This window comes from Scardinius erythrophthalmus, assembly GCF_964197995.2.
Source record: "Scardinius erythrophthalmus genome assembly, chromosome: 15".
In the NCBI taxonomy this organism is placed as follows: Eukaryota; Metazoa; Chordata; class Actinopteri; order Cypriniformes; family Leuciscidae; genus Scardinius; species Scardinius erythrophthalmus.
The window spans coordinates 21645771-21669957 of NC_138235.1; the positions used below are offsets into that span (position 1 = coordinate 21645771).

General features: G+C 35.7%; 1 protein-coding gene and 1 long non-coding RNA gene across 2 annotated transcripts in view; one reads left to right on the plus strand and one right to left on the minus strand.

Annotated features, from left to right (window-relative positions):
• Positions 1 to 24187, minus strand: part of LOC308703505 — a 60048-nt gene that overhangs the window by 30527 nt on the left and 5334 nt on the right. The window contains exon 3 of the long non-coding RNA XR_014031725.1: positions 15915 to 16040. This is a non-coding gene — a long non-coding RNA (uncharacterized lncRNA). The remainder of the gene's footprint in view (positions 1 to 15914; positions 16041 to 24187) is intronic.
• On the plus strand, positions 10333 to 19849 carry rnd1a (Rho family GTPase 1a). The gene is made up of 5 exons (XM_081387026.1): positions 10333 to 10604; positions 10964 to 11051; positions 15940 to 16049; positions 16452 to 16586; positions 16670 to 19849. Exons 1-5 carry the CDS (start codon positions 10485 to 10487, stop codon positions 16913 to 16915), a joined length of 699 nt encoding a protein of 232 aa, XP_081243152.1. The 5' UTR covers positions 10333 to 10484; the 3' UTR covers positions 16916 to 19849.

The following is a 24187-nucleotide window of genomic DNA, read 5'->3' on the forward strand; positions in this document are numbered from 1 at the left end:
GTAAAATGTCAAAAATAGATTAGGCTATCTGTTGTTTTACAGTATCTTACAATATGTAACGATCAAACGTCATCACCTAATTTTCCTATATTTATAGGGGTTTGTAGATATAGGCTAACGATGAAATGCAGAACCATTTATTATTCTTATTATCTATGCATCACCACCGAATTTCACATCAATACTTCACAAAATAATTTTCGAAATTAAATTCATTTTACGACTCGACTAATAATGGTTAAATGCAAAACACTCTAAATGGCAATTCCTAACTATTGTACATTTTTGCGAATTAGTATAAATTCATACGATCTTATTAGGTTTTCACCACTACTGAGAGTTCGGTTTAGGAGTAGACCATGTTTACGCTTTTTTCTTCTTCTAAAAATCGTAGGAATCCATACGAAACCACCATCTCGTAAAATAGTCACTTTTTCTTATGGGATCTGGGTAAAATGTGTTCGAATGATTAATTAACACAATTTCCAATGATTTAACACAGCCGCAGGGTTAGGCCTACCAAGTATTTGAGGACAATTAAAATGACATAATTTTGTCTTGTAGATATGCAGCTACCTAACTTGACATGTTGCACAGATCTCTACATCGTCAGAAATATGACTATTGCACATGTACAGAAGATAGGCCTGCATTTCTACACACGTAAGTAACAGCTTTCAGATAAACAAGATCCTCTGTTGATGTTCTTGGCTCATTAATTGTGTTGCAACTTCTATAAATAAATATGCATAATCACGTTTTGTTCGTTTGTCTGTTTCTTATCTTCTCAAACTGTCAGATAAATTACTGCATTCTTGTTGTGCTGTGGTTACGGCAGGTCTAGGGCATAAATGCCTAAATAAACAGATCCATTAATACAAAGTGATTTGATCTTTATTATTATTATTAGTTTTGAACATAAATATCTCATTAAATCTGATGCTTGAAAACACGGCAACAAAAAGGCTATAAAACACAAACTCCGACACATGAAGACCTTAACGACCTGATAAAAGAAGTTATGACCATGCAGCATTAAGTAAAGGTAGCCTATTTTATGGTCATTTGTTATGTCCTTTTTTTCCTTGGTCTAATCCTACTGATGTGATTCTTACAATCTGAAGTGTGTAAAAGGTGAAGTGCGCCACTAACTTCACAAAACGGAATTGCAAAAATATTGACCGTTTCAAACAGGTGTCTTCAACACATCAGTATGACATCAGTAGCCCCGCCCAAAACTCATACAATTAGTTGAGATTTGTCTGACATGGGCCGTGTTTCAATGAACAAACTATATCGAAGCATCTTATGGGCCGAGTATTTGACTAAAGTGTGTATAGGCCTATAAAGTGTAATGGTATACTCACTGTAAAAAAGTTGCTGCCTTACATTTTTAAGTACAATCAACTTGGATGTTTAAGTCATTTCAACTTAAATTGCTAAACTTATTTTGAGGAGTTAAAGCAATGTAAAAACATTTGTTGTCTAAATAACATTGATCATATTACTTTTACAGTGCTGTTATTTAAATTGTATTTCATTTCATTCAATAATATAAAAATGTAAAAATCTTCAAATAAATTATACACATGATCCAAGAAATAAATAAACGAAACATTACTCAGTGTTCTTTCTCTATATTACTCAATTTTCTTTTTATTGACAAAATAAGTTAAAAGGCCTCGGTGGCCTTATCTTAAGTATTGAGTTAAATTTTGAGTACGAAATCAGGCTGAATAATTAAGAAAATACATAAAACAATCCCCAAAGTATTGTAATAATAATAAAAAAGTATTTACAACGTTAGTCAAAGAAAAAATGTTAAAGATAAGTTACAGAGCAAAGAGATAATGCTAAAGATAAGTTACAGAGAGAACGCTCAACAAAATCGTTATCGGCACATGGTTTAAAAAAAAAAGACTTGGGGAAACCAGTTAAACTTTTATAGGAGAAACTATTTTAATACAAAAATACACGCATCACCTTTAAGAAAGTGTGACAAGCTGCCAAATATATGCGGCGATTTTTGGGGCATAAAATCAGGACCATGGAGAGCTCCGGGTGTGCGCGCTCGCTCGCGCTCGAACAACCCCTTCAAATTACAGCCAATGACATGTTCATGTTGACGTTTTATTATAGTAACATATTGTCACAAATTCATGCCATGGAGAAAGAAACAAAGACACATTTTAGTGCAAAATAAGCTTAGGCTACATGTAACATTGCCGCCTAGCGGGGTATAGAGCTATAGGCTGTTATTGGGGCGAAATACGATCCTGCTGCTCAAAGGAGACACTCCACCGATTGACCACAGAGGTGTGAAATCCTCTCAAACACCAGTTACAAGTTAACAGCCCGTGAGCTTTACAGCTGACACGTATAAACTAAGCACTTTCTAAATAGCTTACATATCAGTTCAACTAATCGCCTTTGGATAAAAACGCGACTGCTTAAGAACACGTTGACAATGTTTGACGAAATTTGAGGATGTTCTCTTTCTGAAACTGCACTGTGCATCTCGCTGCACACAAACACTTACATTTTCATGTCTCGTTTCCTGTTAAATGACATTTTCAATTTGTCTATCCACAAACCTATTTGTGAAACTATATTATTTACATGTAGCCTAATATATATAAAAACGTGCATTTTCTTTTTGGGCAGGCTTCATTTTTAAAATCATAAGGTTCTGACCAGTAAAATAACTGAGGAAAATTATTTCATATTTTTTAGGGCTGTTTTTTTCTTCCTGAATAAAAATAGTAACAGACCGGCAAAAACAAAACAAAAAAAAAAAGCCGTAAAACGTCCACACCAAAAACTGAAAAGGTTTGTAAAGGGAAACCGCTCTGGTGCGCAAGCTCAACAAAAGATTGACCTGAATAAAAATATAAATCAGTGTTTTAACTATATTAGTTAAACATGTCTAATGTTATTTATGAAAATGTATTGAGATGTGTGCAATTTATAGTGTCCCTCACATTTGGTATTTATTTCTTTACTGTTTGTTTGTGTGCGATCCTGGTCAACCCAAGTTGTGGGGACAAAATGTCCTTACAAGGATGGTAAATAAATATTTGACCTTGTGGGGACTTTTTTTTTTTTTTGTCCCCATGAGGAAAACAGCGCATGAATCATACAGAATGATGTTTTTTGAAAATATAAAAATGCATAAAGTTTTCTGTGATCGGTAGGTTTAGGGGTATGGTTAGGGGATATATGTTTATACTGTATAAAAATAAGTATGCCAATGGAAAGTCCCAATACAACATGGAAACCCAACGTGTGTGTGTGTGTGATGTCCCATGCTGTTTTTTTTTTTTTTTTTTTTTTTTTTTTACCAGCATCAGCCACCTGAGGTCAGCATTACCCTGAAAACGCATGCTCTATTACTCCTGACTGGATTAATCTCCAGTGCGACATGACATGTAAAATAGTATAGGCCTAAAGCTTTTGCATTCCCTGGTCTGTTTGGACCTGGGGAACACAAGCTTATAAAACAGTCATAACTAAAACCATATCAGTAATTTCTCATTAATGAGTGAATGCACAAAAGTTTTAAAGTTCTGAATGTCGCCAATGTTTTTACCATGACATTTACAATGACTACTTCGTTTCAAACAAAAATGAAGCAACTTCAATATTACTCTGAAATGTTTTCAAACTAAATATATTAAATATATATATTCATAAACTTTTACTTTCATATGAAAAAATGATAACCTTGAATCTCCTTTTCATGCTGCAATGTTTCGTCAATAGGTGGCAGCAAAGTGAAATGTGGACTTTTTCCTTTGCAAACCCTCTTTCCTTTTTCAAATTGATACTTTTTGGTCTATGAACTTTTGCTCTAAAAATATATCCGTTTGTTTTTGTCATTTTATTTTGGGATGGAAAAAATATGCGCATGAATGTAGGAAAGAGGCTAAATGTATTTTAGATAAGTAATTTGAAACAAATCTAACTAACAGATAAAAAAGAATAATAAAAAAACAGCACAATTTCATGTGTAAATAATGAAGCATAATATGTAAAGTAATATGTAAAATGTAAATCCACAGTTCACTTTCGGTTCAAAACGGACCAGGCCGGTATAACAATTTAGTTTAGATGGTTATATCTCTTAATTTTTTTTTTTTTTTCTAAATAAACAATGTTTATTTTGACAGTATTTACAAAGATTCATCTTTGTACTAAAAACTATGGATAAAAAAAAAAAAGATTTATCTTTTCTGGGTCAAAATGGACCCGAATGAATAGGAGAGTTCACTCCAAATATTAGGCTACCGTTTTCACCAGCACAGTTGGGGTTAAAATAATTCATAAATGTCTATTTTTATATCTGTGGTCTTATTTACATTTGCTTTATGAATAATAAAAGGTGTTTTCAACTTTTTAAAACAGATACTGTGACACTGGCAATTAGAACTTTAATGAAAATATATCTATTCAAAAAATATGGTTGAAAAAAAAAATGATGGTAGGGCTAATGACATTGCTGGTGGGGCAAGAAAAAAAATCTAAACTGGCACAACTTTGCAGCAGAAGAAAAAAAACTAATTGTTGAGACCTGAAATGCACAAGTAAAAAAAAAATGTATACAGTGGGGGAAATAATTATTTGATCCCACTTACAAAGAAACTTACAAAGTTCGCACACTTACAAAGAAATTAACCCTTTCATGCATGAATTATGATAACCTCAGTCAGGATTTTTTTTCCTATGTGTTTTTATTGCTCTTAAAGCATGAAAAACAAGAATTGATTTTTATTTTATTTTTTTACAAATTTTTCAAAGAGATTTTCAGATTATGGTTTAAACTGAAGATATACTGTATTAAATAAGACAATAATCAAACAGATAAAGTATGTGAATTTAACAAACTAATCAATACAATTATATCAAATCATGTGAAAACTATAAATTATATACAAAAAATATAAATGCAAAATATTGCAAAGGCTTCATACAACTTCATACAAGTTGCACTTCGTGTATCTTTGATATCAGAACATGAGAATGTGATTCCATCAGAATTTTCAGATTACTTTTTTAATGTTACAAGTAAAGTAATGTGTTACAAGTAACATGCAATACCTAATCAGAATACTTTTTGATCTAACAAGTTATTAACTACAAGTAATGTGCATTACCTAATCAGATTACTTTTTGATGTAACGAGTAAAGAAATGCATTACAAGTAACATGCATTACGTAATCAGATTACTTTTTGATGTTATGAGTAAAGAAACGCATTACAATAACACACATTACATAATCAGATTACTTTTTGATGTTATGAGTAAGGAAATGCATTACAAGTAACATGCATTGCATAATCAGATTACTTTTTGATGTTATGAGTAAGGAAATGCATTACAAGTAACATGCATTGCATAATCAGATTACTTTTTGATGTTATGAGTAAGGAAATGCATTACAATAACATGCATTACGTAATCAGATTACTTTTTGATCTAACAAGTAAAGTAATGCATTACAAGTGTCATACATTATGTAATCACATGACTTTTTTCGATGTCAATGAAAATTACATTCTAATAATACAAATACATTTATTTACAGTAAAAAAGTCACTGCAGATTACGTTTTTAAGTTTTAAGTTTCAAAAACAATATTCACATTATAATCATGAATTGTAGCTGAAATATAGCAGTTGATGCATGACGTCCACTACAGTGGACATGTGATTAATCAGAGTTTTCTCTCAATCTAAAATCAAAACTGGGAAAATTTTACTGTGATATGACTCATAAGATATTGCTTGATGCTGCAATATTTTTTTACCTACAAGAGACTTCTAGGATAGAAGGAATGGGTGGATATTCCGGAGCAACTTGGCATGTCTGACTGACCCTTGGCCATCTTGGTTTGGAGGGGGGAAAAAATCGAAACACAAAGGCTTGCCACTTGGTTGCAATTTATAGGATGATGCACCAGGGTCCAATGAAGAGGCTGATGTGCAACTTTGCCATAAAAACCCGTGCAAATTCAAGAAAATGCTTTTTTAATAGCTGTCCACTGTAGTGACCACTATGCGTGAAAGGGTTTATAATTTTTATGCTAGGTTTAATTTAACAGATAGAGACAGAATATCAACCAAAAAATCCAGAAAAACACATTATATAAAGGTTGTAAATTGATTAGCATTTGATCGAGTGAAATAAGTATTTGATCCCCAACCAACCAGCAAGAATTCTGCCTCCCACAGATTGGTTATGTGCCCATATGGAACACAGATTAGTCCTGTCACTTTAAGAAAGTACTCCTAATGTCAGCTCGTAATGTGTATAAAAGAAACCTGTCCACAGAAACTGTATCTTCCATTCCCTCCTCTCCACCACCATAGGCAAGACCAAAGAGCTTTTAAAGGGTATCAGGGACCAGATTTTGTAAACCTGCACAAGTCTGGAATGGGCTACAAGACCATCAGCAAGAAGCTTGGTGAGGAGGAGACAGCTGTTGGTGCCATTATTCGGAAATGGAAGAAATACAAAATAACCATCAATCGCCCTCGGTCTGGAGCTCCATGCAAGATCTGGCCTCATGGGGTAAGGATGATCATGAGAAAGGTGAGGGATCAGCCCAGAACTACACCGGAGGAGCTTGTTAATGATCTCAAGGCAGTTGTGACTACAGTCACCAAGTAAACCATTGGTAACACACAACACTGCAATGGATTGAAATCCTGCAGTGCCCGCAAGGTCCCCCTGCTCAAGAAGGTACATGTTCAAGCCCATCTGAAGTCTGCCAATGAACATTTAATGATTCAGAGAAGGCTTGGGAGAAAGTGCTGTGGTCAGATGAGACCAAAATTGAGCTCTTTGGCATCAACTCAACTCGCCGTGTTTGGAGGAAAAGAAATGCTGACTATGTCCCCAAGAACACCATCCCTACAGTCAAGCACGGAGGTGGAAACATTATGCTTTTGGGCTGTTTCTCTGCTAAGGGTACAGTACGCCTTCACCGTATTGAGGGGCTGATGGACGGGGCCATGTACCGTAAAATCTTGGACGAGAACCTCCTTCCCTTAGCCAGAACACTGAAGATGGGTTGTGGATGGGTCTTCCAGCATGACAATGACCCAAAACATACCGCCCAAGCAACAAAGGAGTGGCTCAAGAAGAAGCACATTAAGGTCTCCAGTCCTTAATCCTATAGAAAATCTGTGGAGGGAGCTGAAACTTCGAGTTGCAAAGCGACAGCCAAGAAACCTTAAGGATTTTGAGAGTATCTGTAAAGAGGAGTGGACCAAAATCCCTCTTGAGATGTGTGCAAACCTGGCGACTACATGTAAAGTCTTACCTCTGTGCTTGCCAACAAGGGTTTCTCCAGAAAATACTAAATGATGTTTTGCTTGGAGATCAAACACTTCTTTCACTCAATGAAGTGCAAATCAATTTATAACCTATATATAATGTGTTTTTTTCTGGATTTTTTGGTTGGTATTCTGTCTCGTTACAATAAACCTAGCATAAAAATTACATATCCCTCATTTCTTTGTAAATGGGCAAACTTACAAAATCAGCAGAGGATCAAATAATTATTTCTCCCACTGTAAGAGTAAAAGTAATAATTTGGATTTAGTAATAATTTCTGGATTCAGAATATTGCATAGTTACAGAACTCTATTTTTAATATCACTTAATACAATATTAATAATTAAAATTATTCTTGAAATATTCAACATTAAAAATGTATTCACCGTACGGCATCTTGTTTGTCCCTTCACAGCTTTTTCAGAGATGTATACACATCATAGTATGATTACATACAGGATTCTTTACTCCTACACAGTACTCCACACATACTAATTACAAATGCAGTGCATCAGAAGCAGTGCAGTGGGTCAGTGAAGCTGATGATGATATCATGGGCTCTGACCTGTTATCTAACCAGAATGCAGCAGCACAAACACAGACACCACTGCATATATTACATTATAAATGAGTATCCTTTTACTAGACTGATGCTGCTACAAAATTTCAATAATCAATCTAAGCACAAAACTCTTGTATCACATGCTTGTCAAAAAACTTGTTCTACTTTCTCTCCTCTCCCAATTTTTTTCTTCATAGCCCTGATGGTTCGGTGAGCTACAAATACAATTTTCAGTATGAAATGACAGCATTTTCTTCCGTGACAATGTACCTCTCCCAGGGCGAAAGAATTTGCCCACATTCAAGGACCTGGGAATATTATGCAACACATTACAATTCAACCTGACTGCCAAAGAGAGTAAGAGATGGGGAGAGAAACAGAGAGAAAAAGAAAATCGCACAGGTATTACGTGAGAAGAATGACAATAAAGTGAAACCGGAACTTGAAATTACTGACCACGGCCTTTTAATGACTCGTCTGTAAATTTGAGTGTGTAATAACAGTCATTTTCCTCCAGCTTACAGGAAATGCTCGATGCTTCTCCCCAGCTGAGATGTCATTGCTGTGTTTCCTGTCTCAGTTTGGGGAAGACCAGACCATCTGTCTCTGTCTGGCCCGGGCCACCACACTCTCCTGTAAACATATACACGCTGCCATACTGTGCTTTTGCAGAGTGGAATCACATTAATAGAAAAATCATGATGGGAAAATAAAGTGTAAGTCTGTACTTTTAAACTAGAACACTATGCTACTTCTAAAAGGTTCCACGTCAACACATAACTCCCTAGGCCTAGGTTTGTTTCCTGTATTAGCTTTTATGACAGTCTGTACCCTTGTCTGTTAGTCTAAATATATGATTTGTTTTATAAGCAGAGGCAGACCAAGAGAGCGAGAGAGAGTTTAGCTAACAACCAAGGAACCACAGATAGTTACATAACCATTTCACTCCTAGGGGTTTTAGCACAAAGGGTATCAAAATAAATGGAACAATCTGTTTGAACATATTCTCTGAAACGCTGCCCTGAGTGAACTAAATATAGCATTATAGCGGGTTACAATCTTCACATCATGTAATTAGCATCTATGTGCAGGGGGCAGGCTTAAATTACAGTCAGACGCATCCACAACACGCATACAATGCGATCGGTTTATAGATTTATTGCGTGAGCGGACTTGCACTCGTCTGATTACGCTCTCATTTGTCAGAGCCAAACAAATAGATCAGGGAATACCAGGAAAGAGTCAAATGGTTACTCAACACAGTCAATAATGCCTCAGAGGTTATTGGACATTTACACAACTTGGGGTCAATAAAGTTGACAGAAGAGTGGTCGTTTATCCACCTGTTTCTGTCATTGAGTCGGAGGAGGTGAATATGGGCCCTTCACAGTTCACACTAAGGAGTGCGGGGTCAGTTGTAACATTGCCAGGTGATCCAATCAGCAACAAGCTACAGTGATGTCACTCACTTTTAAGTCTTTCTCTGCGAAACAGCTGTACATTTTGAAGCCTTAAGGTGCTATTGGAATTATCGCAAATACGAGTTTCCTAGTAGGAAATTGGACATGAACTCCCTCTCAAGTCGTATTTACTGGGAATCTCTGAGATAATTTTGATACCAGTATTTCAGAGTTGGGCCGGCCATAAACTTGAAACATGGCGGAGAAGAGAACAATAGCTGCTGTGACTGCTATTCTTTATTATCTTAAATTTGTGCACATGTACATATATGAATAACCACTTGAAGCATATTGTATGTTTTATAGACAGCAAAAATAGTCTGTATTTGACTGAAACTCCAGAATCGTCAGCAAGATGACTATCTAAATAGCGTGGTGAATGAACAGAAAAAAAATGGCTTTTTATGACATAAAATTGTGATTTAGCTTATTTTGTTCAAGAGATTTACAACAAAATGTGAAACAAGTTACAACTGACCCAATCCCCTAACCCAAAAATGCAACATCAAAAGGCCAAAATGCGCTTGTGTTGAAAATGTTTCACCAACCTGAAAAGTGTACAGAAGATATTTTTCATAATATTGCTGACTCAGTTTTATTAGCCTAATATTACATAATATTATTATTAATGAGCTACATGCCTAATTATTTTGAGGAGCACTTTGTATTTATAATAGTCATTACATTAAGATTTGCCTATGCTGCTTGTATAACACTTAAAGAGTTCGAGATTATTTTTACCACTCTCTTTTAGAGATATTTTAGAGAATTTCTCAACTTTTATTTGATCTCACGTCTGTTATGTCGTTTTCGCGGCTTCCCCGTAAACTTTCTTAAAACCCTCCCTTTACATATTTAGTTACCTTACTGTTGCTAGAATTAAGTATCTCGGCTAAATCAATGTGCGGACTCCAGCTGGGTGGGCGCCTTTCGGGGGCAGTGGAACTCGAGAGCGCGAGCAGGAGAGCGCGTCGCTGATTGGATAACAGAGCTGTATAAATTGCCGCAGTGCCGTATTTCTCTATTTCGTGGTGATTTAGTCCAAACCCCAATGCGGTCTGAACAAACTGACCAGGGCCGTAATACGAGAGAGCCAACGCGCACAGAACCGTCTTATTTACAATGAAGGAGAGAAGAATCAGTCAGCCTTTGGTAATGCGTTGTAAACTGGTTTTAGTAGGAGACGTGCAGTGCGGGAAAACTGCAATGTTGCAAGTCTTGGCCAAAGACTGTTATCCTGAGGTATGTCCTATACTCTCTCTCATGTATTCCTTCAGCGGATAATGATGTGTAGGCTATTTTCTATAGTAATGGATTTGGATGCTTGCCTATGACATTATGTAACAATATACTGCGAAATATATTACGCTTCTCCTGGATGTTCATTCATCAAGGTGATACTCCATGTATCTTTCTCATGTGAGTTGTGTGCTGTGCACGTGTTGACGCTGGGGGAAAAAATCGACACATTTGCAACAAACCATAACCTAGGATTTAGGCTATACTATGGCGTTTTATGCGACATGAACGAATTGGTTGTTATACAAATGTTAAATGATTAAGCCATTATGTAACGTTTTATTTCGTTCCCAACCACACAGACTTACGTCCCAACAGTGTTTGAGAACTACACAGCTGGACTGGATTTAGAGGAGCAGCGCGTGGAGCTCAGTTTATGGGACACGTCAGGTGAGAGAGAGGACAGCGGTGATGCTGGTGTGCTTAACAGCTCATTTAAACTGATGAACACATTTGCACTCAATCATTTTTGCTAATTAATAAAGTTTTACACATGAGGCAGCACTTTTGAGAAATATCGTTAAATGGATCCTAAACTGAAAACTGTAATCATTTACTCGTTCCAAACCTTCTGTGGAACACAAGATATGCTATTCTGAAAAAAATAACACAAATATCAGTGTTTTGTTTTGGACCCCATTTACATTCACTGTCTGGACTAGTCCCTGATTGACTATAAATTTTCATTTGTTTTGTTCAGTGATATTTTAATTCAAGGCATCATATGTTGCATTATTAACTTCTTTATCCTTAATGACTTTCAGTTAGAAAAAATGTTAATTTATATTTTAAAGTATAGATTTGGATTTGATTTGACTATGTTTTGCTGGATAGCATTACAATAACAAACTTTCACTTTACAAAATGGCATTTGTTTGTGTGCATTCTCGGCTGTTGTGTTGACTGTTATTGGGCTAGTAGGTCAGTCAGACGTTACAGGAAAGACACACCATCAGCACCTGAGCCCTGAGCTAGGGAATGCAAGCAGACATGTGAAGCTGCAGTAAGTGCGTGAGAGGATCTGGCATCTGCTACACCTGAGACCTGTCCTCAGGCGTCAGACGCTGCAGTGTGATGTCTTCACCTTCTGTCTGCCTCTGGATCAGACAAGATCTCTGATTTGGTTATTAAAATAACCAGGGCTGTGTACAGGACTGCACAGGGCTTTGCCATGTTTTGGAATGTCTCACTGTGACATGCAAAGCCTTTCTGATGACGCTTTTTAGAGTTACAGTCTCTCTGAAGTGGATTACAGAGATCAGCTCCTGTTTCAGTGCCTGTGATTCAATATAGTATCAAGGTATTTGGTCAAGGAATGTTTAGTCTGTGTGTTTGACTGTGTATCTGATTATGTGTAATCTGTGCCTGTGTATCTTATTAAGATTAGGCTAGTAGTAGAAAGCTGTGGTTCAATGACTGATAGCTATAGCTCTTATCTAGTAAAAAGACATGGAATGTTCTTCTGATAGTCTAATTTCTTTAATCTATGTTTGGATTCACAGAGACTTACGTGAAAAAATACACATCTTAAAGAGAGTTCCCCTCAAAAAGAAATCTGTCATTTACTCACCGTAAAAAAAACAGCCTATAAACAAAAACAGTTGAAACAATGAAAGTCAGTGGGGTCCAAAACAACAATATGGGCGTGAATTAGTGTTTTTTGGGGGGTAGTAGTAACTATTTCTTTAAATAGGATTTAGGTTTCCAGTTATGTACCCAACAATCTATCTGGCTCTAAAGTTCTCTTTTAGTCCCATCTTTGCTTCATATATTCATTATCTTTCTATTCTACTATCTGCTCGAGTATCACTTGATCTTGTTTTGGATGGATGTGTCATGCCCTCCCCAAATATCCTTTTTTTATAACTGATATTTCAACTGAGATTAATCTTTGCAAGTGTATAGGTTTAATATTTTTAAATCCCATGCTGTCATATTGCATGCCGAGTGAAAAGCGGAGTTCTTTAGGGTCATGTTGCGTGGCACGTTGTGTAACGTATCAGTCAGTGATGCCTGATGGATCTGAATCTGTTAATTGTCATGCCTGACTGCTTGACTGAGTGCCTACTTTTAGGATGAGTGGATGGGATATTGCTTTTCTATAATAGGTGCTTGATTAGGGAGATTATTCGTTTTTCTCTAATTTTGTTGTTTGCTATACAGAACCTCGCAATGTGAGACAACTAAGTTATTTTTTTTCATTGGTATGAAATTTTTAATTTGTACACATTAGAAATAGATGGACTTAGCAGCTGATAAAATACAAATTATTTTTATATACAGAACTAATTAATAATTATTGTTTAAATTTTGCTTTTTAAAATAAAACAATAATAAAACAATTTTCATTATTAAATAGTTTATTAGTAGTAGTATTAGTAGTAGTAGTGGTACTTTGATAATAAACATTTATATAATTATATATCTTAATCATTTAATTGTTGTTGTCAATAATACTACTATAATTATATATATATATATATATATATATATATATATATATAATATGAGATATGAGAGAGAGAGTGTGTGAGAACGTGGTTGTGCAAGGCAAGGAGGACTTCCTGTCTCAAGGTATTTCCTGCTATACATTTCATCTTATTATGGAATGTTAAAAACACTCAGATGGAATTTCCCAGTCATATTGACCTGGAACAGTGAAACAATACTGGAAAAACTGTCAAACAAACTACACTGAAAAAAATATAAATATATTTTTGCTGCTTGTTTAAATTACTTCATTAAAATGAGCTAAAGCAACACAGTTGCTATACATTTTGTCTTAATTTCATTGAGGTCAATCTACTTAAATATATTTATAAAATAATTTTTTTTCTGATTTTTTGTTGGGATTACATGAATAATTTTTGTTGAAAATGGGAAGAGGATTTTTAGTTCCCAGCATGCTTTGCATATGGCTGGATCAGGAGAGTAAATGTTGAAATGAAGTGTTATTTTATGTGTTTTTGAGTGAAGGGAAAGACCTGTGAGTGTTTAATGTTTAGTTATGTTTCAGATTTAAAAGAGGTTTTATGGTTACCATTGTTCTGAAGAGTAGAGCCTCTGGTTAGGTTGTGGATGGCTGCATGTACAAAGACTATGATGCATGATTCTTTGACCAATGAGCAATAGCTTTACTAATGCCAGTGCAGTAACAAGTATCTTTCTACTTGTGCTGCGCTAGTTACAGACAGTCTTTCAATTGTACAATATAACTGAATGTCAAATACAAACAAGTCTTTTCCATTTACTCAATAGCAGACTGAATATATTGGAAACTACTCAAAATGTTATATATATATATAATATATAACATCTATTCCCTCATTACTGAAATAACTAAAAAACATTGATTTAAGTTCAACTAAAAATGTTTAAAATGAAGATAAATTCATTTAGTGTAACCACTTGCCTTAATTATTTTTAGTAAAATCAAAAAGCCATTTTTTTAGTGTAACCCCATACACTGAATCCAGATCAGAAGAGAAAAGAGTAACTGTGGAGGAACATAAATTTGATCATGCACAACAACTGACTCAGAATCTTGCATACAGTATAAGATCAGAGCTTGAGAAGACAATCAAACGGCCCCCATCTATTCCCTCATTACGGCAGTTAGGCTTTGTTAATTGTGCACAGCCTCATTAGGTGGCGACGCACAGGAGGAACGTTGGCAGAGCGGTAGATGCTCGTGCACCCACACGCAAACACTCATCAGCATACATGCACAAACACACTCTAATCACGACTAATTACAGAAGCTTTAATTGAATTTGCTCATCTGGCTCTCGCTGCTTCAGGCATCTCTTCACACACTCTCCAGATCAAAGAGGTGACGGGCATGAGAGGCTGCTCTCTGGTCTGGTGTGGGCCACTTCTATTGCTCTTATCATTGGAAATTTGATTCAAGAGGAATAAACAGTGTTTTAATTTGTTTTTCAAACAGTCAGCTGTAAAGAGCAATTGCCTCCTAGAACGGATACAGGAAGATGTCCTACCATTGAGGTTTATGTCTGAATAGATCCATGACCCCTCATAGAGAAGATCTGCGACCCAAATATACTGTATATTTTTGTCAGAATAATATATATATTTCTATATTTCATTAAATATATATATTTTATATATTATATATATATATATATATATATATATATATATATATATACATATATATATATATATATATATATATATATATATATATATATATAAAACCAATAAGTTATAGTGTTATAAGTTAATTAGCTATTTCCAAGTATAATTAAACTATAATACAATTCATAGTTATAGTCGTAAATTCATTGTAGAAAATAAGATATTAAAAAAATAATATGTAATTGGTTTTAAATATATAAATCATTTAATTAAAATTAAAAGCATAATATATTATTCACAATGACAGCTGTAAATGAAACAATTTTTCATTAACTTTTCTTTACAGAAATGTATATTAATTGATTTTAAATATATACATTTTATCAATTAATAATATAGTGACAAATTCATCAATAGTCTTTTACTGGAAAAAGATGGTACATGGTAACCGGTTTATGATTGTCAACCTGTTTTTACTGATACTTCAGTTGAAACAAACCTCATCTCTGTTTGCAAACTAATTAATTTGACCAATGGTGACATTTAGAGCAGTTAAACTGGTATTCATTCGCTACAAGTCCTTACTGTTAAGAGCTGTATAGTCTAGTTGAGTGCATAGATCATGATATCAGGATTGCATGTAGATTCATTGTTTTGTCTAGTCATATCTCTATTATCTTTCTGCTGGTAAGCCATATACTCTGTCTAAACCTAGTAGGCTGAGTCACTGTCTACATAATACAGCAGTAGTACGTGACCCAGAGAGGCTCACACAACACCCAACATCTGAGCTGAGTCCATACTCTAAAAAGCACAAATACATCAATATTGGGTGAAATGTGTCTTTAATGGACTTGCTTTATTTGCTATCGAATAGAGCTATAGTGTGGCAGTGTTTTTGTGTGCATCCTTCAATTCCGTTGCCATAGTTATGAAATGAGATGAGGTTTGCTGTGTGTGTGGGACAGGACCTCCTCGGCAACTCATTCTGTCAATAAAGGAATCTCCGAGATTCGCCCACACACACCTATTACAAGACCTCCCATATGATTGCTATTTACATTATTTCGACCGCCAGATCCCCTCCATATTTAGTCGCATTTGCTTCTTTCTCACCAGTATAATGTTATTTGATGTTAAGTTTCCATTACTGACCTTTGTTATGTGGTTGCTCCTGCAGGTTCACCATATTATGATAATGTCAGGCCTCTCTGCTACAGTGATGCAGATGCGGTTCTGCTCTGCTTCGACATAAGCCGCCCTGACACTGTCGAAAGCTCTCTGAAAAAGGTGAAGTACATTTTATGACTTCATAAATTTGAAATATTCTATTTTGTTACTTAATGTCTAAAAATCCTTAAAATAAGATTCATTTATTTAAGAAGAAACAATGCATAGAATATTAAGACCTTTCAGAAAATTTGTGTATTTTGTCTCATTGCACTGGCAGATTTTTTTTTTTTTTCATAAAATTTAAAGTATAAACGTGTTTAACAAAAGGTGAAGAAAATCCGTAAAACAAAATGCACTTATTTTAAAGATTAAATCTATCAAAACACAACTTAAAGGGATAGTTCACCCCAAAAAATTACAAAAACATTTTTCATATACGTACATAGTATTGCTTTTCAAGAAAACAAATACTCATGAAGAATATGATTTTGCAGTATATTAACAGTTCTCTCCCTGTAGTGGAAAGCCGAAATCATGGATTTCTGCCCAAGTACTCGAATAATCCTAGTCGGCTGCAAGACAGACCTGCGTACAGATGTTTGCACACTGATGGAGCTGTCCAATCAGAGACTGACACCCATCTCCCATGAGCAGGTCAGTCAATTGAACCCTCCCTGTGTAAAGTAGACTCCTCGTCTCTCTACTTCCATCTCTGACTGCATTCTGTCTGTATGTAGGGCACCCTGTTGGCGAAGCAGGTAGGAGCGGAGGTGTACCTGGAGTGCTCTGCATTCACATCGGAGAAGAGCATCCACAGTGTGTTCCGCTCAGCGGCGCTTACGTGCCTCAACAAACTGCAGCCCCCCATAAAGCAAAGTCCCACCCGCCGGCTCTCCAAACGCCTCCTTCACCTGCCCAGCAAAGCAGAGCTCCTGACCTCCTCCTTCAGCAAGGAGAGAACCAAGAGCTGTTCCATCATGTGAGCCCCACGCGCACCACCCCAGCTCCAGAAAAAGAAACGCATTTCTGCTCTTCGCGAGGGTTGGTTGGGGGGGTTTGAGAGAAGGGGAGGTCATGACCTTTGATGACCCCTCCCTCTCTCTACACTTGTGTTGTTCTTCTTCCATTCTGACAACCCACCTGCAAACACACTCATCCCTACGACAAAGAGCTGCTGCCATTGTTCAAGGTTTTTGCCTGTTACACATCCTAATGCTAAAGTATCGATTGATTTCCCTTTACATGAACTGCATTTTGTATTAATGATCAATCAATCAGACGAAGAAGGAAATGCAGAGTATGTTGCACACTGTTGAATATATTTGTGGGTAGTCTTATTTGTTAGTGTGCATACATGTATGGGAATGCAGGTTGAGCTGTGAACGTAATTTAATGGAAGAGGATGAGTTTCTGTTACACAGTACGCACTTTAGTGAATATGGATGTGATTGTTGATTGGAAAGTGAGAGGATGATTTAATACAGGTTGGCATTAGTTGCTGTTTCAAAACAGAATTATGCATTGCTTGTACTTGCTGAAGTCTCTGGCACTGATCTACGAAGAATCAAAATATCACTCAATCCTGTTAGAAGTCACGCAAACGTGGGAGGAGCCAAACAAGATTTGATGTCCTCCTGAAAAAGGAGGACAGTGTTATAAATCTGCTAGATGAAGCATCCAATCACATTTGTACAATCCAGATGTATTGGAATACACTCTTTCACTCTCTCTCTCTCATCCCTACTGTAGTCCTTCATGCTCTTTCTGCCCCTAGAGAAATCTCAGTCAATGAGGAGAAACCCAGCATTGCCCAGGCCATTTCTATGTATAGAGCAGGAGTTATTGCCACAAAGATCCCTTCCAGATGTTCCAGGCATTCTTTTCTAGAAAACAAAATCTTTCGCTGAAGTAATTTTAGAGATGGACTGGGAAGGTCATGGGGGATTACTAAGGGACTTTGCTGTCCATCAAAACTGATCAATGTTGCATAATCAAGAAGACAATTTGAACGCACCAGTTAACTTTTCTTCTAAAGTAATCTTACAATTGCCCCAACACCTAATTCTCAATAACAGGCCTGTAAAGAGTTATGTGGTGAAGCTACTGGTTATTCTCTGGGTTGGAAGATTGCAATATAATTTCAGCGATTCTGATGTATTCGGTTGGATCACTGTCACAGAGGACTCTCCTCTCATCGTAAACCTCATTCTAGTAATCTCTGACTTAAATCCCACAACCCCTGGTTGTGTAATGCTTAATCGTAAAACAACTAAATCCTCACTTTGGGCTTATAAATGGCCAAATAGTAATGAACTGAGAAGTCAGACAAGACAGCATTACGAAAAATCTGACCTCAGAATCAGTGGTCCTACTCAAGTAGTTCATCAAATTTAAAATGATCAAAGAAAAGGTTTAAGGGAATAACATACACTACCGTTTAAAGATTTGGGGTCAGTAAAGGCCAAGTATGTCACTTCTCAGACATTCCAATACCAAACAAACGCAGATTAAACCCGTTCAATTGGCGAAAGCCAGAGCAGACCAACGCCGACAGACGGCAACAAGGGTAACACACTTATCGACAAAACCCGAACGTCAGCATCAGTGTGAATTGACCTTAAGAGTGAATAAAATATTTTTATTCAGCAAGGATGCATTCAATTGATAAAAAAATACAGTGAAGACAGTAAAGTTAATAAATGCCGTTCTTTTGAACTTTATAATCATCAAAGAATCCTGGAAAACCATATCACAGTTTCCACAAAAATAGTCTTCAGCATTGATAATAATAATAAATGTTTCTTAAGCATCAAATCAGCATATTATGATCATGTGACACTGAAGACTGGATTTGTAATTGTAATAATATTTTAGATCAAATAAATGCAGCCTTGGTGAGCATAAGAGACCAAAAGTTTACAGAACCCAAACTTGTGAACGGTTGTGTATGTTTGATGATTTAGTTTTCCTCATTCATTGAACTTAGCTGATTTTCTTGGCGGTTTGTCTAGTTATTATCAGTTGACATTACCTGAAACATTTCGTGATCTCGATGAAAGCTCTCGCTGGCCTTGAAAATCGAAACATTGCATCAAAATTACACGTCACATTTTTGAGCGTTTTGTTTTGCGGGTCTAATAGGTCATTAAGCAGAAATTTGGTAAGTTTTTAAATTACTTTTTTATTTTATTTTTTATTAATGTCAACCCAAAATGTTGTGAAAACTCAGTCACTATCTGAGTGAAAATACTGTACATAAAAAAATGGTCTTGCCTTAACTGCACCTCAGAACTACATTAATATATCATTCTCATCTGAAAGGAACTTTAGGAGTCAAACATTGACCTGCATCACTTCATGCTACATACCGATCGCTGTTGCTTAGGAACAGACAAGTCAGATAAGCTGGACTACATGTCGGAAAAAAACACTCAACAAGAGAAGTTGAGAGAGAGAAAGCGGGTGTAAACAAAGTGAAAATAAGTTTTCTCACTGTAGCATAACAAATGGCATTTTCATGGCTCTAGTTAATGAGTCATTCAACATACAGACCATCATCTTGATATGAATTTGTTACTGTTGTCTGGTTTAGTAGCACTCTTATATGTTATATGTTTGAAGTGGTGAAACTCCACAATCTTCCTTTTGTTACTTAAGTCTCTGGACGTACATATGTTGTGCATAAGCAGTTTTGTACAGCCCTTTAAATGATGTCTGTGAAGCAAACGATTTCAAAACAGACATGATTGTTTGTGCTATTTAATGTGTAACTTATTAATGGTTGATTATTGCTGGTTCTGTTTTATTCTTTAGTTTCAGACAATCTATTTTATATTGAATATGTTTATTGGTTATTTTCCCTTGTCTTTGGTGTCATGTGTCACTCTTAAATTAATTAAAACCTGGATTTGGTCAGTAAGTTGCACGCATGTTCCCTTCTTTTCAACATTCATTAAGGCAAAACCCTTCATCTAAAGATATTTAGCATCTTCCTGACCTTTTTACATAGGTTAAGACTTGCAGATCCAGTGGCATTACAAAATATGAGAAGTTTAACATGTCCAAATAACATGTATTTAGCATGCAAATAAAAATGTTTGGTAGCAGCAGTCTCTATCAAATGAATTTAGCAATCATTAAAAAAAAACTGGAAGTCATGGCAATTCATTCAAAAAAGCATGGAAAACCTATGTCTTAAATAGGAGAGATTTCAAAACAGACAACCATCCTTATGACAGACTCTTAAATTAGCCATTTATTCAAAACTAGGCCAACAGGTCTAAGAAAAACCAGGCGCGAGTCATGTGGTTCTGCAGGAATAGCAAAGAAACAGCGTAACACTAAATAATGAAGAGGCAGAAACAATAAAAAGATTTCCTGTGTGCATCTTCACATCTAACAGAACTTCAGTGAGTGCTGCACACTCACAATCAACAAGCAGACAAGGCTCTGTCTGGAACATATGCTGATATAGTTAGGTAAAAATAGCTTTAGCTAAGTAAACCATATTCCTCAGTCAGTGACATACACTACTTTTTAATGTTTTTGAAAGTCTTATGCTCACCAAGGCTGAATTTATTTGATCAAAAAATTCTGTAAAAACAGTAATAGTGTGAAATAATGTTAAGGAAACGGTTTTCATATATTTTAAACGGTAACATGCAGTGGTGTTCTGACACATTTTCCAGCTTAAATAATAAATAAACAAACATTACTTACACTGTCAAAAAATAAAAAAACATACCCCATCAAACCCACAGCACGAATTAGGGGGTCTAACATCATATTTCGTAATATTGGCATTATTTTATTTTTGCGCTATAGATTTTTTTCTCATCAAATTTTCTGAGGAGACACTACCTCCTGGAAGGAAGCATTTTAAAATTTAATTTATTCGATGACAAAGCTTAACTACTGATGGACAAACAGAGTGCTAGTATAACGCACCAGCTTTTTCATTTAATACATTAGATCCAGACAACCTTGACCAGCCACAGCTTAAAGGCATGACTTTCAAAGGCTGTTTCATTCATCATATAGAATATAACCTGAATAAAACAGCAGAGTCTGTTAAGCGTGATTTTAGGAAGAAAGCTTTAAAGGAAAAATACAGCATCAGGAAGGGAATGCTTATGGAAAGAGCTGCCGCTTCCAGCTGCTTGAAGTCTTCTACACCCCAGAGCTTTAGAGAGAAGAGAGAGACTGGGGCTGTTTGGGTGGAAAGTAAAGGAATGACAGAATGCCGGCTCATTACAATGATTCACATCAGGCAGAGACCTAGCGAGAGAAACTGGGGAGAAATCAGTAAAGGAGGGAATGAAATGATGGGGGGAGACTTATTTTCTCCAATTACCATGAGCTGCAGTCTGCCATATAGAGACATGCACACAAACAAACATACACACACACACACACACGTGCGCAGCCATCAAACCAGCCACCGTGACTCCAGCGCTAACAATGCCATATATCGTATAGAACCGCTGCAACAATGTGGGATCATAATGACAGGAGAATGTGTTCGGTATGTGCATTCAGACCTTCAAATGTGCCGTTGTTGTGTTATTTGCCTTCTCACAGTCATATTATCAGAGGAACGCTGTTTTAAGGTTCATAAGGGACTTTTAGAGCTGTTTAAAAGCAACAAGCTCAGTCAACCCTTGTTGAATCAGTCAGGGTGACTGTCTGTTCACTGGAGCAGAAAGCATGTCTCAGACACACACACACACACACACACAACTGCAGGCCTTGTGGTCTCAGGAGAAATGAATGTACATAATCAGCATATTAAATTTATTCAGATATTAGCATAAACAATGTGAATCCCCTCAACTCACATCATCATAAATTTCTGATTTATATTACTAGCATGCCCTTTCAGAGATGCATTATATATGGGCAGCATATTGGTCATTGGACAATATTGGATATCTATCTATCTATCTATCTATCTATCTATCTATCTATCTATCTATCTATCTATCTATCTATCTATCTATCTATCTATCTATCTATCTATCTATCTATCTATCTATCTATCTATCCATCTATACTGAATAATGAATGGTACATGCTCATTTTTACATTTGGATTACCACTACCATCATCTATGCTCAAAGCAGCGGTTCATACTTTTTTGTTAGTCAAACTCATTTGATGTAAAATACTTAAAATATAAGAACTCTGACAAAAATAATAATAATACTAATCACTTGTATTTTCATAATTTTTCCATGTCACTGGTTAATGGTCACATCATATGCAGGTAAACATAAAGCACTTCATCTTTTTAGGGACTGTTTTTTATTTTAATTTCAAAATTATTTATTTTATTTAACGTTTCATCAACTCACAAACCCCCTACAATGCCCTTACAAACCCCAGTCTGGAAAACCCTGCTTAAAATTATAAAAAAAAGTTGTATCTTATCTTTATACCTGTTTTGAAGACTTGTTTTTGTCCAAACAATGAAAGTAAATGGGGTCCAAAACAAACACTGAACAGATACCACTGACTATTACACATTTTTCAATATATCTTTCTTTCTGTTCAACCAAAGGAAATAGGTCATACAGATTTGCAACAACATGACTGTGAGTAAAGGAGAGATTTTAATACTGTAGTGTTGCAAGTCTCTTGCACAGCTGATTTTTGCTGTGTTGGCAACAGAACAAAATAACCGCACACACGTTCCCTCATACAAGCAAGCATCCCTCTCGCACTGCCATAGGCCTTTTCTTCCCAAGTGAGTCTCCAAGGCTGCCCTAAAACCCATGAGGTACGCCCAACCCCCACTATCACTCACTCTTACACATATGTACAGTTTGTCACGGTGAACCCCTAAGGTATGTTGATAATAGATGAGCATATTTGGCTGTTTAATTAGCCAACCGTGCTTTTACGGCATCTGGGTCTCGGGTCCATAGAGAAGGAAGAAGGTGTGGGTTGTGTTTGGACAGGCCAGGATGGCCATGCGTGTCTGGAGTTTAAAACAGCACAGGTTTTTTGCTGGTTACAGCTAAAAATATAGGCGAAAATACATGTTTTAGTGTAAAAAAAAATCTGACCTATTTTAAGGGCTACAAACTGCCCATATGTCCTATGCTCGGGCTCAGGTGCTTGATTTCGATTGACCTGTGCCTCTGTAAACAAACAATATAAATGTACAAGTTAAATGGTGTGCTAAAGCTGTTTTATGAACATAAAGTTGCATGTACTGTACGTTTTAGTCTGGATATGGAACTAAAAAAGAGATTTATGTTTATTAAGGACAAACTTGAACATACGGAGTCCAGTTATGCGTGAAACTGTAAATAACTAATTAGGTCAGGTCAGGGTGCATTACACATGCAGTAGTGCCCACAATCACAGCAGGGTGGGGCAACTTCCCGAAATGCTGCAATATCATGAAAATATTGGTAACTTACATAAAGAAAAAAGAAAAAGTGTCTTTTTTTGTACTTCCATGATACAATATTTTTCTTGTAATAACAGGAAGCAAACAATCATTTACAACAATGAAGCCTGATTGCTACTCCATGTGTATAATACGTTATCAATCAAGATCACAGCAACACACAATTGCCAGACAATGAACCGATGATTGAAGATACAGTATATTTTAAGAAAACTGCTTTCATAGCGTATCATTATCAGCATGAACACTAAAGACTTCAAAGTTATAGATTACAGAGAACTTGAAGTTGCTTCAGACTAAAGCAGGGGTCTACAACAGGGGGTCCGAGGTGGTACTGCAGGGGGTCTGCAATTACTGTTTGCAAAAACTCATTCTATATAAAAAATAAAATGCAAAAAACACAAAAATGTTAAAAAGTTTTTCATATTATTAACATATTTAATATAATAATATATTCACATTAAATGTAATTAAATTAATAATTGCTGTTAAACATATTTTAATTATTATTACAAATTATTTAAAATTTTATTTTAATATATTAAAATAAAACATTGTTTTAATATTGTTATTGTGAGACATTAAGAAACAAATTGAACTCAGCATGTAAATATGTACACACACCTAATTTAAATTATATATATATATATATATATATATATATATATATATATATATAATTTAAATTATATATATATATATTAGGAACACCTGTTCAATTTCTCTGTTCGGTCTGACAAAAAGCTTACCAAAATTGGACAGTTGAAGACTGGAAAAATGTTGCCTGGTCTGATGAGTCTCGATTTCTGTTGAGACATTCAGATGGTAGAGTCAAAAT